At 45.5% G+C, this 14,849-nt stretch overlaps 1 protein-coding gene across 1 annotated transcript; it reads left to right on the forward strand.

Moving 5' to 3' along the window:
• The first annotated feature begins 658 nt into the window (after nt 1–658).
• LOC102925101 (cytochrome P450 2B1-like) lies at nt 659–12,249 on the forward strand. The gene is made up of 9 exons (XM_076574454.1): nt 659–844; nt 2,982–3,144; nt 3,265–3,414; nt 5,398–5,558; nt 6,264–6,440; nt 6,884–7,025; nt 8,076–8,263; nt 8,438–8,579; nt 11,824–12,249. The coding sequence occupies exons 1-9, from the start codon at nt 674–676 to the stop codon at nt 12,003–12,005; spliced, it is 1,476 nt and encodes a 491-aa protein (XP_076430569.1). The 5' UTR covers nt 659–673; the 3' UTR covers nt 12,006–12,249.
• Nucleotides 12,250–14,849: the final 2,600 nt, after the last annotated feature.

Consider the following 14,849-nt stretch of genomic DNA (forward strand, 5'->3'; position numbering starts at 1 on the left):
CACGTGTGAAATCAAGAATATACAGAATAGCCCTACAATGCAAGAATGTATTTGTGAGCGACATGTCATAGCACACACCTTTAATCTCAATATTCAGGTGGCAAAAGGAGGAGGTTCTTTGAGTTTGAGGCCAGTACAGTCTACAGAATCAGTTCCAGGGCAGCCAGAGCTACACAGAGAAATCCTATCTTGAAAAAACAACCAATACACACACACCACCACCACCACCATCACCACAACACACACACACACACACACACACACACACACACACACACACACACATCTAAAGGAACACACAAAAGCACACACATGCACATTCACATAAGAAATATCCCTTCACATATGCAGTGCACACACAGGTTCATGACTGAGTAAATAATCAGACAAAACTGAGCTGACAAGTGCACACTCACCCCCGGAAATCAAGATGCATTACTCCCAATGTTCTTTTGTCCTGTGTTCTCTTTCATTGTCCTTGGCAGCATCTATGGACTAGAGAGTGAGCAGGTAATCAGCAGCCCAAGCAGGAAGTATGGCTGCTCACACTCCTGGAAAATGACGAGATAGGAGGCGGGAACAGTTGAAGTTGCTCAACTGGGTGGAGAGGCAAATTCAGCATAAAATGTCCTGTTGGAGAGTGCAGTGAGTCCACAGTGGTCAGACCAGGACCATGGAGCCCAGTGTCCTGCTCCTCCTCACTCTTCTCACCAGCTTTTTGTTACTCCTGGTCAGGGGCCACACAAAGGCCCATGGTCAACTCCCACCAGGACCCCATCCCCTGCCCCTCTTGGGGAACCTCTTGCAGATGGACAGAAGAGGCCTCCTCAACTCCTTCATGCGGGTGAGACATGCACAGGGCCTGTGCCTTATGGATTTAGACCCATATTTGCTCCTGGAGATCACTCAGAGAGAGGAGCAAGGGACTTCTTCTAGGCGGTAGGTTCAGGTGGGAAGGTCGCTGGATGAAAGCTGAGATGCTGATTGGTGATGGATGGTGTCCAGATCAATAGGAGAGTCCTCCTTAGGTTTGAATTGTGTGGGTCACTGTGCTTGGAGTGTGAAAGGTGTCGGGGTGTTGAGGTGTGTGCCAAGGGTTTACAACTTTCCTCTTTGATGCTTCTTTGTTCCCAAAGAGAAACAAAGATGTCAGAGGCATCAACAGATTTTTTTTTTTTTTGCTTCTACCAGAGCAAGGGATTAATTAGCCTGCCTTGTTCAGGAGCAAAGGGGAGGAGAGGCATGTCAGGAGGTGGGGTAGGTAGGGAGTGCTTATCAGTTATGAACACCATGGGCCATCCAAGCAGCTGACGATGGCACCATCATACCAGTCTTCACAGGGGAGATTTCATGTTCAATTACCACTTGTTTGTTAATAATCAATTCACATCTTCGGTCCCACTTCCCATTTAGAGAGCTGATACAGTGGCAACAATCCCAACCTTCTGCTACCCCTTGGTTATTAACAGATCACCCATCTGGATCATTCATGTATCCATTTATTTTTATCTAGCTTTTGAAACAAGGTCGCCCTACTTTTTCCAAGTTAATCTCAAACTCATGATCCTCCTTCAGGTTTTATAAAATATCTTTGATCTTATCTGTGTGTTGATAGTTCACTGTTGCATAAGATTCCATATTGTGACTTGGCCTAAAAACATAAGTAGGTCAATATCAAACGTGTAGAGGTTTTCCTTAGCATTGTCCCTAAACAACACTGGACACTGACCGTTTTCACAGCCTTTCATTTCTATTAGCTGCATTGCAGTCTAGAGTGAGATAAAGGTTGTGAGAGGATGAGGTGGGTTATGTGCAAACACTGCACCATTCTCTTCAAGGGCTTTCAGCACTTGAGGGTTATGACATTCCTGGAATCAATTTCCTGAAGATGCCCAGATGGTTGCATTGTCAGGTATTTTCCAACTGTGTGTGCTGTAGTCATGACTCACATTCAGGTCCACTGCCAGGTGACTATCACTTTCCCTTCCCATGTTACCCAGTGGGTGGGTCAGGACCATTCTCTAGAACATTGTGAGAAGGCATTGAACAGGTTGAAGCTGGGTCACAGGAAACATGGTTCTTGATTGAGATTCGAGGGACATATGGCCAGACTGAATGGTATGAGCAAGGTTCTGCATCTATATCTGTATTTATATTCATACCTATATCTAGATCATATCTATTTATTTTATTTTGAGATATTGTTTTAAATCAGGTGTGGGTGTATGTTCACGTGGGTCTGTGGAATCATGAGACAGAGGCACCACCTCGAGGATGACTCTTTAGTCTTTCCCAGCTGCAGAGGAAATTTGTCTCTATGGACTGGTCCACTCTTGCTAAGCGATGGCCTTTTTATTATTATACACATCACACCTTTAGCAAGTCAACTCCATATACCAAAGCTTCCTATGGAAGGCCCCAGAGAGCCAATGCCAAATGCAAATTCTCACTAATAATACCACAGTGTTCTGGGTTGTTCTTAAACTCGGTTTGTGAAGGATTTCATCCCCTAGGAAAACTCTCAGCTAAGACTTCAAACAGAAGATATGGAGACAGGAGGCAGCAATCACAAAGAGCAGATCAAGGCTAGGTGCTAACATTCCAGAGTCAAATGGGCTGTAGCTCTGTGGGAATTCTCCCATCAAGATAGAGCCTTAGTTAGCCCAGGCTGGCTTCTAACTGGATATATACCCAAACATGACTACTGATTCTCTGGGCTCTACCACTTCAAAGCTAGGATTATAAGCATGTGTCTAGAGTTCCATCTCACCTCTACAGTACCGGTGTACTGATTAGAACATCCAACCAATCAGTGCAGACCCTGGCTATGTAGGGAACTAACTCTTAGGTTAGGTTCCCAGAAGGAGAAGGGTGGCCAGGGGAGGGGTTCCTATTTACCAGTCTCTGTCTAAGTGTTTTCACAGTACAACAACATCATCTGCACTGACTAACAACAACCCTGGTGCCCTTATGCCTGGTAGCTTCGAGAAAAATATGGAGATGTGTTCACAGTGCACCTGGGACCGAGGCCTGTGGTCATGCTGTGTGGGACAGAGGCCATAAGGGAGGCGCTGGTGGACCAAGCTGAGGCTTTCTCTGGCCGGGGGACAATTGCTGTGTTTGAGCCAATTGTACAGGGATATGGTGAGATATGGGACAGAGTGGGGTGAAGGATGTGGTCCAGGAAGGTGGAGCCCGAGCTGTGGGGAAGGACTCAGGTTCTCTGAATTTCCAGTGTATCCTACCCATGCTTCTCCTTCTTAGGATTGATCTTTGCCAATGGGGAACGCTGGAAGGCCCTTAGGCGATTCTCTGTGGCCACCATGAAGGATTTTGGGATGGGGAAGCGGAGTGTGGAGGAGCGGATAAAGGAGGAGGCCCAATGTCTGGTGGAGGAGCTGCAGAAATCCCAGGGTGAGTCTCTGAGAATGGGCATAAAGGAAGATGGTGATACAGGGATCTGAGTGCACAGTCATGGAAAGAGAAAGAGACATATAAGGGTAGAGAAACACACATACATGCACAGAGAGAGAAAGAGAATTAGAGACAGAAAAGAAATGTGGTGTGTGTGTGTGTGTGTGTGTGTGTGTGTGTGTGTGTGTGTGTGTGTGTGTGTGTAAAGAGTGGGTATGGACAAAGGTGTAGATAGAGACATACAGAGACAGAAAAGGAATTATGAGGTCCATATTGTGCACAAATAAGTCAGAGACACAGATTGACCATGGTGGTCACTTTTGTTCAGAAAAATCAATCCGTGCATTAATTTTCTTTGTTGGTTGGCACACACTGGTCCTCCAAGGACTCAAAAGGCAAAAAAAAAAAAAAAAGAAAAAAAAAAGTGGTCATCAATTCAAGTACAGTCCTGTCTACATTGTAAGGTTCTGTCTCAAAAACGTATGTGTGTGTGGGTATAAGTGAGTTGTAGAGTGTTTCGTGGGCATGGTCATATATGTTTGTAATCCCAGCACTCTGGAGGTGGAGCCAGGATGTTGAGATTTTCAAGGTCATCTTCTACTGCATATAGAGTTCAAGACCACTTGGCTTATCCTTTGCCACACCACCACTCAGATGGTCTTAATCCAGTGGTTCTCAGCCTTCCTAATGCTGCAACATTTTAATACAGTTCCTCATGTTGTGGTGACTCCTTGCCAAAAAATCATTTTCGTTGCTCCTTCATAACTGTAATTTTGCTACTGTTATGAATAGTAATATAAATATCTGTGTTTTCCGATGGACTTGGGCAACTCCTTTGTTGTTTGAACCCCAGGGGGGTCATAACCCACAGGTTAAGTACTGGTGGTCTTAGTCAAAGACAAACGCAGACCCTAGGTAACTGAGAGGGAAGGGGCAGGAGGAACTGCAAACATGTTCTAAACAGGGAACTGTGTTTTCTTCCTTGTACTTGTGCTGGTGAGCATCAGTGAGCACAGAGGCTGATGGGAGTTTGACTCTGGGTGAACTCAGAGGCACTTCTGGGGATTGAGGGGCCTTTACATCAAGGGCGTATTGGTGACATGACTGTTGTTTGAACCTCCATTTCTATACACGAGACATTTGCCATCCCTTATTGACCTTTCTCGGGAGATCTGAGAGGTCAGTGCAGAGGCTGGAGGGAAGAAAGGTGCAGAGGCTGGGAAGAAGGACTGGAGAAAGCAGTCAGAGATGGAGGGACCCAGAGGAAGAGAAGTGAATGCTCAGGCTGAGAGTGAAGATGATGAGCCCCAGGGAAGGATCTACGCAGAATCAGAGACCACAGGCAAGCCAGTGCCAGAGTGAGGGGAAATAATAGCTCAATGCTATTGGACAGACAACAGCCCTCCAACCAGCAGGTTCCATGACTGAACCTGACATACAAAGGTGGCAGGCGGCAGGTGCTGATGGCTTCAGGAACACCACAGAGCCCAGAAGTCAGAGAAGGGATGGAGGAGGACTGGCAGATGGACATGGAGTGTGCAGAGATTGTAAATTCACACAGGCATTCCCTGAATCCTTCTCTGCACCATTCCTGCCAGTGGGAGTCAGCCATCAGCTCAGAGTCAGAATGTTGTCCTGGAGGAGGTGCAGGGTGGAGACTGACTACATACACTGTTCTCCCCATCCTAGTATCCTAGTCCCAAAAAGATAGCTAAGTTGCCTTGGTGAAGGTAGCTTTCCTTTCCATGTATATGAATAGCATTCCATATTCTGTACCATATTGAGGGAAGTTAAATAAAATGATGTATACATTTCTAAGTGAAGGGCCTAGACTCATATGTATGTCATATGTGGAAATGTGGTAGCCGCTGTTGTTGTACTTTGATTACTGAGTGGTGGGGGCAGCCTCACAGGATGGGGCTGAAGCCAAGTGTTCCATGGTTCTTTATCCCCTGCCTCCTGTCCTGCATCCTCCTCCTCCAGGAGCCCCCATGGACCCCACCTTCCTCTTCCAGTGCATCACAGCCAACATCATCTGCTCCATTGTCTTTGGAGAGCGCTTTGACTACAAAGACCGCCAGTTCCTTCACCTGCTGGACCTGCTCTTTCAGATCGTCTCACTCATCAGCACATTCTCCAGCCAGGTCAGTGGGTAGGAAGAGAGGAGCATCCAGAGCAGAGGAAAGAAGAGGCAAAGAAGGGTGTGTCTTAGGGCTGGAAGAAAGACAGAGACAACATGGAGAGGCAAGGAGCCTGAGGCCTGGAAGGAGGGAGGAATGTTAAACAGGGTGGAGAGACTTGAATGAAGAAATACGGAGCCATCCAGACATGAGAAAATGATGGTGTGGGTGGTGCGGCTGTAATTTAGGGAACAAAGGACTACATATTTCATGCATGAACTCCTGAGTTCAATCGCAGGATGTGGTGGTATACAACACATGAGATTCCACTATTTTGAGAGTGAAGGCTGGGGTATCAGAAATTTGGGGTGATTTTTGGCTACATAATGAGTTTAAAGCCAGTCTGGCATAAATGTGTCCAAAAATATAATACCCTGCAACTTAAAACTAATGAAGACAAAACAGCAAGAGGGATTGGGAGAGAGAGCAGAGGAGAGGGAAAGGGAGACACAGAGAATGTGAAACAAAGGTTAGAGACTGATTCAAAGATACGGTTCAAAAGCATGGGTGTGTACAGTGTACATGTATGAGGGGTGTGTGTGTGTGTGTGTGTGTGTGTGTGTGTGTGTGTGTGTGTGTTCCTTCATAAAATCCGTGGACATAGGATCACTGCTCACTCCCTGAGACCTGCTAGCTCCAGGTGACCTCCTGGGTCCTCCTTTATTGCAGGTGTTTGAACTCTTCTCTGGTTTCCTGAAGTACTTTCCTGGTACCCACAGACAAATCTCCAAAAACCTGCAGGAAATCCTTGACTTCATTGGCCAGAGTGTGGAGAAGCACAGGGCAACCTTGGACCCCAGCAATCCAAGGGACTTCATCGATACCTACCTTCTACGCATGGAGAAGGTAAGTCCTGCATGAATGAGAGAAGTGATGGGTGAGAGTGAAGGCTGGGGATGTGAGCAGAAGAAAAAGGGGGCAGAGGATGGGGAGGAGAGATAGGAAGTGGAGTGGAGGAGATGCAGAAGAATCTAGAATCGAAGACTAGAGAAAGGGAGGAGAAAATGAAATATGGAGGAAGAAGGCTGTGGAAGAAACACAGGGCAAGGGGCAAAAAGCAGAAAAGACCTCAGAGGAAGAGAGAGCCTGGGAGACAAAACGTGATAAATACCAGAGAGCAAAGTTGAGAGAGGAGACAGAACAGAGAGCCAGTGACATTGTCAGGACTGAGAAATGCCGTGTGATCCATACAGTGTGAGACAGAAGGTCAGTTCCCAGGATGTGTGAGCATCTTCCTGTAAGGACCTGGTCATCCCTGACCCTCCCTTCTCTCTTCCATCTGGAACCAGGAGAAGTCCAACCAACACACGGAGTTCCATCACCAGAACCTCATCATCTCCGTGCTGTCTCTCTTCTTTGCTGGCACTGAGACCACCAGCACCACGCTCCGCTACGGCTTCCTTCTCATGCTCAAATACCCCCATGTTGCAGGTGTGCCATAGGCTGCCAGTTGGGGGATCTTCTAGCTCCCTTTTGGCCATGGAGGTTTGTGTGGATGAGACTTCCATACTCACATTCTAAAAATGTGATGTTACTGTGAGTGTGCCTGTCCCAGTTCATGTGTGGAGGTGGGAGGAAAACTCTGTGTAGTTAGGTCTCTCTTCCACCTTCACATAGGTTCTGGATGTCAAAGTCAGGCTGTCAGGATGCAAATCAAGTTCATTTACAGGCTGAGCAATTTTATTGGTCAACATATTCATATTTGATATTCAGTTGTACACAGATTAATTTACTTCCCTTTATTCCTGAGGCTATAGCCTCAGATTATTTGCCTGCATATACATTTGTGTGAGGGTGTTGGATCTCCTAGACCTGGAATCACAGATAGTATGAGCCACCATGTTGGTGCTGGGAATTGAACCCAGGTTCTCTGTAAGGGCAGCCAGTTCTCTTATCCACTGAGCCATCTCTCTAGTCGCCTGGATTTTGTGTGACTAGAGGCATGCATGTGTGTGTGATATGTAGGAATACAATTTATAACACTCATTACATTTCAAATGGGGAAAATTCTTACCATCTCCCCCTCCAGTCCTCACTCCACATTGATAAATGAAAAAGTCCTTTGTTGTAGGTTTTCCTTTTTTTTTGGTTTTTTGAGACAGGATTTCTCTGTGTAGCTTTGCACCTTTCCTGGAACTCACTTCATCGTCCAGGCTGGTGTCGAACTCAGAGATTGGCCTGGCTCTGCCTCCCGAGTGCTGGGATTAAGGGCTTGCACCACTACTGCCCAGCCCATTTCTATCTTTTACAAGCAAGATTGGAGCTTTTGAGAGAGACTCTAATATAGCTCTAAGCATGGCTGGAGAGGCAGGTGCATCAGGGAAGCACAGGTGTGCATGTCCAAGAGTGCAATGTGTCTTTGTCAGCAGAGTCCTGCTCTGCACTGTTCCTAAGCTATTAGCTGGCAGAAAACAGAGTCACCATGCATTGCATCCATGAAAGAAGGGGAGTCATTGTCTGTTGTCTCCTTTTTCTGTGCAGAGAAAGTCCAAAAGGAGGTCGATCAGGTGATCGGCTCACACTGCCTACCAACCCTCGACAACCGCACTAAAATGCCTTACACTGAGGCTGTCATCCATGAGATTCAGAGATTTTCAGATCTCGTCCCGATTGGTCTGCCACACAGGGTCACCAAAGACACTTCGTTCAGAGGGTACCTGCTCCCCAAGGTGAGACCAGCTGCCATTCCACAACTTTACACCATGAGCCTCCGGCATTCCCCTCAAACCTAGTTCAGCCTGTTTGTGGTTTCCCAGCCTTCTCTAGTTCTTATTGATTGGTTGACTGTCTGCAGATGGGAATCAGGGTATGCTAATATCTTTGTGTTTCATAATGTCTCCTAGAACACTGAAGTGTACCCCATCTTGAGTGCAGCCCTCCATGACCCACAGTACTTTGAACAACCAGACACCTTCAATCCTGACCACTTCCTGGATGCCAATGGGGCACTGAAGAAAAATGAAGCTTTTATGCCCTTTTCTATAGGTGAGACCCATTTGTGCTTCCTTTCCCAGACACTAGAGGGCAGGTTCATCCTGTAGGACACAGGCAGGACTGGGTCCATGTTTACTGAGTCTGTTCTGGCTGCTTTGCCTGAATAGTCCTATTCACCATGGCTACAGCCCCGCCAGGGGACTCTCGAACTAAAGGAGCATTCTGGCCCTCAGGACTTTGGAGAATTATTTAAAAGCCTCTAAACGTGAGCAAATGCATTTTCTTCAGAAACAGCAGCAAGAACAACTGACGTCATCTATGAACACTGCTGTGAACTGCCTAGTGTCTTGATGGCTGGGGAGGTATTGACTTTAGCTGTGAGCACGAGGTGGGTGGTGCATGTCTTGACATGTTTGTCTCTGTGTGCAGTAAATACTCTGGCTTGATAAAATGTAAGAGAAATCAAAATTACTAGCATTTATTTGAGCAAAGAAACCATCCATGATGGATGATATCCTGAACCAAAGAAAGTTCACAGTTAGTAGTGTGGGTAGGAGGTGAGCTATATGGAGTGGGGCATATGGATACAACTTGACTTGTGCTAGCTCCACTTTTCTTTTACCTGGCCATGCTGTAGTTGTTGGCATCCTGGAATTGGCTCATTGCTATGTTTGGCTCTGACCCAGTTATTGGCTGGCAGAATAGCTACTTGCTGACACAATATAATCTCGATTCATTTTACAGTTCACTACTAATGAAGTTTGAATAGTTCCTGTTGTGTATACGGTCAGCCTTATGCCAAACTTAATTCATTTTAACAAGCTCTAGTTATGAAAAACTCCATTCATGTAGATAGATTCCTTATCTTAGGGAGAAAGGAAAGTCCAAGAAAGGACTCCTTAGAACTTTTTCTTCTGTGATAATTATTGAACCTAGGGCTTTGAAAATGTTAGGCAGGTGCTCTACCACTGAGCCACACTCCCAACCCCTCACTGGGGGATTCTAGGCAGGGGCTCTACCACCAAACCACATCCCTAGGCAAAAACTGTCTAGAGTTGAGTGTCATAGTGACTTCAGTGACCCAGGGCTCAGCTCCACCCTGAAATGTCCAGTGTATGGGTTTTCTCCCCTATTTAATCTTCATTCAGTGTGGGGACATGTAAAGTGGGATAAAAGTGAATTTCTCCATTCCACAGTTTTAAGTTTAGAGGATATCAGGAATGCAGAGAATTAGGTCTGGAAACAACTGGGCAATGGAGAGACAATGGAATTGAAACAGAGATCTTAACAAGGAGAGGCACAGTAAGACAGGAACAAGGTGCACTGCTCAGTGTTGTCAACATGACAGTCTAGAATCATCTGGGGAGAGGGTTTCAGTTGAGGAATTGCCTATCTTATGATAAGCTGTGGGAGGTTTGCTTGTTTGATAATTGATATGGGAAGACCCAGGCCATGTGGGTAGCATTACTCCTAGTTTGGGGCCCAGGCCCATGTAAGAGATGCGAGGTCTAAGCTGAGCTCTGAGGAAGTAGGCAGCATGCTCTTGCCTGTGGATGTGGGTTGACCAGTTGTCTCCAGCTCTTGTTTCTTTGACTCCTCTGGTGTCCTCTGGTGGCAGTTAATAATCTGGACCTGTAACTCAAAAAGAAACCCTTTCCTCAACTCTGCTGCTTTTTTGTCAGGATATTTGTCATAACAACAGAATTGGAATCAAGATAGAAGAAGACCATGCAGGAAGAGGCATTTTATGAGAGATGGAGAGTGAAATGAGACAATAGAAGAATGGGAGGGAGAGGTGTAATAATGAGGCAGAATAGTGTAATAAGTGTAAGAACAAGAGAGAGGGGGTGATGGGAAATGAGGGGGAAAGAGGGGAGAGGAAGAGAGAGAAAGAGGAAGAGAGGGAAGGGGGAGGGAGAGACAGAGACAGAGAAGGGGAAGGAGGAGAGAGAAACAATAGGGAGTTTAGACACAAATAAGCAGAAAGGGGGGAAGTGAAAGAAAAATAGTTTCTGGTGGGTAAAAAGATACAAGTTGATTGCCCTGGCTGGCAAGAAAAAAAAATGGAGCCAATATATGTTAGAGCCAAAGAGACATGGACAGTGTCCAAATTGCCAGCTCCAGGCATGGGGACATTGTTTAGAGAGTGAGATCAGAATCAAAAGCTGCTCTGAAACAATCTGGGTCACATAACCAGTTCTGAGAGAACTGTCTCAGAGAGATGCTCCATGAATTTCTAAGCTCATGTCACCTATGTTCTGAAAAGGAGGTACCCTAGTACATAGGGTGCTTTCCCTAGACACCCCTACACAGGCACAATTTCCCAACAACTGGAGGGCACAGGGGTTGCTGGGAAATCTCTCCTCCACCTAGAGGCCTGAGGTGGTCAGTTGCAGATTAAGAATTTCTGAGGTACAGGGCAGAAGGTGAAGCCTCTGCCTGGGCTTTCAGGGTCCCGTTGCTCTGTGGTGCTCTATGCCCAAGGTGACAAATCAACAAGGCTCCTTATGTCTCTGAGAATCCTGTGCGTGCCATAGGCCCTTACCATGTGCTCCTGCCCATTCTCAACTGTGTGAACAATTGTCTTCAGGAACTTGTTGAAGTTCATTGATCTAGGACTGAGACCAGAAAGGAGTCGGGGAAAGTGGTAAAGATCCAGAGCACCTTCCTCTTCCTGTCTCTCCTCTCTCACCATCCCTTCTTTCCTGTTTGTCCTCTTCACCTTCTTTTCCCTTCTGTTGGTTTCTAAGATGGGGTCTTGTGCTACAGCCCAGGCAGTTTTGAAATCATGATCCACCTGCATCAACTTCTCACATGCTGGGATTATATCCATGCACAATCATTCCTGGCTCATATATAACTATTAGTATCAGCCAGGTGTCAATTGAAGAGTCATTACAAACATTAACTTTGTGTTCACAATAGCCTTATGAGCTGGGTGCCATTGTCCTCATGAGAGAAATTAAGAATACTAACAATGTCATGTTACAAATGTACACACACACACACCTATCCATACTCAACTCCAAGTTGGTTCTTACTTCCTCTGGGGCAATGGATGCTTTGGAAATCCAACTCTGTCACAAGTAAATGCAGGTCATCCATCTAATATTTTACAACCATTATTTGAGGTATGAAGAACTTCTTTATAGTGTCTTAGAATTGCAGGTTAAGAGTCAAACTCACACTTATTCATTGTAATATGCACAGTTGTCTGTGTTTGGGGGATGGGATGGGACAGTCTGAAGTTGTGTACTGCCCTGGGACTCACATTACTTGTCCTCTGTGCCCACAGGAAAGCGCATTTGTCTTGGTGAAGGCATTGCCCGAAACGAGTTGTTCCTTTTCTTCACCACCATCCTCCAGAACTTCTCTGTGTCCAGTCCTGTGGCTCCTGAGGACATTGACCTCACTCCCAAGTACAGTGGTGTAAGCAAAATACCCCCAACGTACCAGATTCACTTCCTGCCCCGCTGAATGAGTTGAGAAAAGAGAGTCAATGGATTTCAGTGTTACCACTTCTGTCCATCTGTGGCATCACGTTCTCCCCTGTGAATGGAAAAAAAAAAAAAAAACAGTCAAGTGCCTTGAAGTATGAACAGAGAAACTTCTGGAGGCCACAGCTAATTCTGTGTCACTTTTCTCATGCTCTTAGCAGCTACAGTCCCAACGTATCCACACCCTGTGCTCTGTGATCTGTGCTAATAGACAATAGACTGCTTATTGTCTCTCTTGAGTCGTCGCCATCCTATTCCCCTTTACCGATGAGTAACAGAGGTCACATGCAACATCACACTGCAAGTGAGTAGGGGAGCAAGATTGCACTGTGAGTCTAGAGCAAACTCTTTGCTATGGCAACTCCCAGCCCTCGTGTATGTTTAAATTGAGATAAAATTCATATACCAAAACTGAATAATATTTTTTAGTTTAGTATTTCAAGACAGAGTCTCATGTAGCTCAGACCAGCTTCAAAATCTTATGTGTTCAAAGATGACTTGAACTCTTGGACCTGCTTTCCTCCATTTACCAAATGCTGGCATTATAGGCACGTGGCCCTACATCCAGATTTATTTTTAATTTATTTATGACACTGTACAACTACGGTGTCTAATTCCAGATATTTTGCCACACTTAACCACCCCATCAAGCCCAACCTGTTAAGAAATCTCACCCGAGTCCCCTCTCCCTTCTTTTATTTCACACCATGTTTTCCAGATTCCTGTATGCTGCACATGCCTTTGTAGGCCTTCTCCATTCTCTTCCTTAGCAACTTCTTGCATCTTCTCTCTGGGCAAGGACTTCTCAGCCCACAGCTCTGACTATGTGAGTCTGTTTAGATTCTCTTACGTTCCCTACCAAGTCCTCCAAGGATCTCACAAATACACAAAGCCTTCTCACGGCTTGGGGTGGGGTGAGGTGGGTTGGATGGGTGGGTCCTTGCTGTGTTTTGTTTTGGGGTGAGGGTTGCTCATTTGTGTGTTGAGACAGGGTCTCACTGTGTGGCCCTGGCTGGCCTTGAACTCACTAAAATCCATTTGCCTCAGTCTCGTGAGTGCTGGGATTAAAGGACTGTGCCACCACATCCTGCTTAAACACTGTTGGATTTTTTGGTTTGTTTTGTTATTGTTTGCTGTTATTTGGGGGGAGGGTGTTGGTGTTTTGTCTGCATATGTGTCTGTATAATATATGAGTGTCTGGTGCCCATAGAAGCCAGAAGAGGGCATCTGATCCCTTGAGATCGGAGTTACAGAAGATTGTGAATATGGTTGCTGGGCATTGAACTCATGTCCAGAAGATAGGGAAGAGCAGCCAGTACTCTTAATCACTGAGACATTTCTCCATCCCTATTTTTGTATGTTGATTCTCAGATACCTAAGGATTTTTCCAGAAGTTCTTTTGGTGAGAACTTCTCTGTCACAGCCATGCCAGGTTTGTGAATGGTCAACATATGTCTTGTTCACTGCTGTATTGTAAGAACCTGGAACAACATGTGACTGATGCCAGATGTTCAAAATACCTGCCAAGCCAGCAATAAGTAAATACATACATAAAGTGATGAAGCAGCCACTCATTCAACTCACCCACTGTGTGGCCAGACCTATCTCTAGTCTGTCCCACTTTCTTATGATGCCCAGAATTAATCCTTGTCTCCAAAGGGTCCAGGTTTGCCCCAGTTCTTCAATCCATTTACTCTTGATTCCTCTCGCTGTCTTGCCACTTTCTGGCAGAGGTGGCCAGGAGCCACACTTTCATTGGAGCCATCTGAAACCCTCAGACTCTATACACCACACTGTTGGAACTCACAGGCTCCCCTAAGGGAAAAATTGTTGGTTTAACATCCACAAATATGATCAATTTGCCAATGAGTAGCTGGCTTGCAGCCTCAAATCTGAAATACTAAATTTCTGCATGGGCTCTCTATTACCCTATAGAGAGTTACCAGGAACTTTGTCAAGGTAGATTCCTGGCACATCCTCATTCCCCAACCACAAAAAAAGAAACAACAGAAAAGCCTGCCCTTCAAGCTACAACTTCTTTTTAAAAATTGCTTCTTTTATTTTTTGAGATTATAATATATTTACATCCTTTACCCCTTCCCTTTCCTCCATCTAAACTCTCCCATGTGCCCCTCCTTGTTCAATTGTTTCATAAATTCTCGTTACTTGCACATATGTATAGGCATACACACACATATATAATATATATATATATATACATATATACATATATGTATATATGTATATATATATATAAATACAAAACTACAACATGCTCGGTCTGTATAGTGTTAACTTGTATGTATGTGTTCAGGGTTGACCATTTGGTATTGGATGACTTGGAAAAGCTATTTCTCCAGCTCTCATCATTCCTTAGCTGCCTATAGTTCTTTGTGCAGGGTTGAGACCTTGTGGATTTCTCCCACCCCTTCATCTATAACATGTCTATTGATGTCCTTGTCCATGTTGGTGAGACATTATAGGCATAGCTTCTGTCATTCCTTGGAGACATCATCTCACAGCAACTCCTCGATCCTCTGGCTCTTACAATCTTTCCATCCCATCTTCCACAGTGTTCCCTGTGGCTTCTCCTCAGTTTTTATCCTCAGCATCTTTCTAACCTGGATCTGGGGTGGCTCCAGCTCAAGGACTGTCTCTCTCCTGGACAATGGCTTCTGCCTTTGATTGAGAACATTTTGCAAACAGACCCATGAGCTACTCACATCTTTCCAAGGGATGAGATTGGGGAAGAGGTCAGGGTGAGGAGGCAGGAGGTGGGAGGAAGGAAGTGATGCTCACAGGCAGCAAAGAGTTGCAAGTCCAT

The sequence above is a fragment of the Peromyscus maniculatus genome, chromosome 1 (genome assembly GCF_049852395.1).
Source record: "Peromyscus maniculatus bairdii isolate BWxNUB_F1_BW_parent chromosome 1, HU_Pman_BW_mat_3.1, whole genome shotgun sequence".
NCBI lineage: Eukaryota > Metazoa > Chordata > Mammalia > Rodentia > Cricetidae > Peromyscus > Peromyscus maniculatus.

What these genes read in the sequence shown, in the direction of transcription:
- LOC102925101 (XM_076574454.1), top strand. Translation starts at nt 674, where the DNA reads ATGGAGCCCAGTGTCCTGCTCCTCCTCACTCTTCTCACCAGCTTTTTG. An exon ending in TCAGCACATTCTCCAGCCAG is followed by an intron (nt 5,559 to 6,263) that starts GTCAGTGGGTAG and finishes CCTTTATTGCAG; the next exon opens with GTGTTTGAACTCTTCTCTGG. An exon ending in TTTTATGCCCTTTTCTATAG is followed by an intron (nt 8,580 to 11,823) that starts GTGAGACCCATT and finishes CTGTGCCCACAG; the next exon opens with GAAAGCGCATTTGTCTTGGT.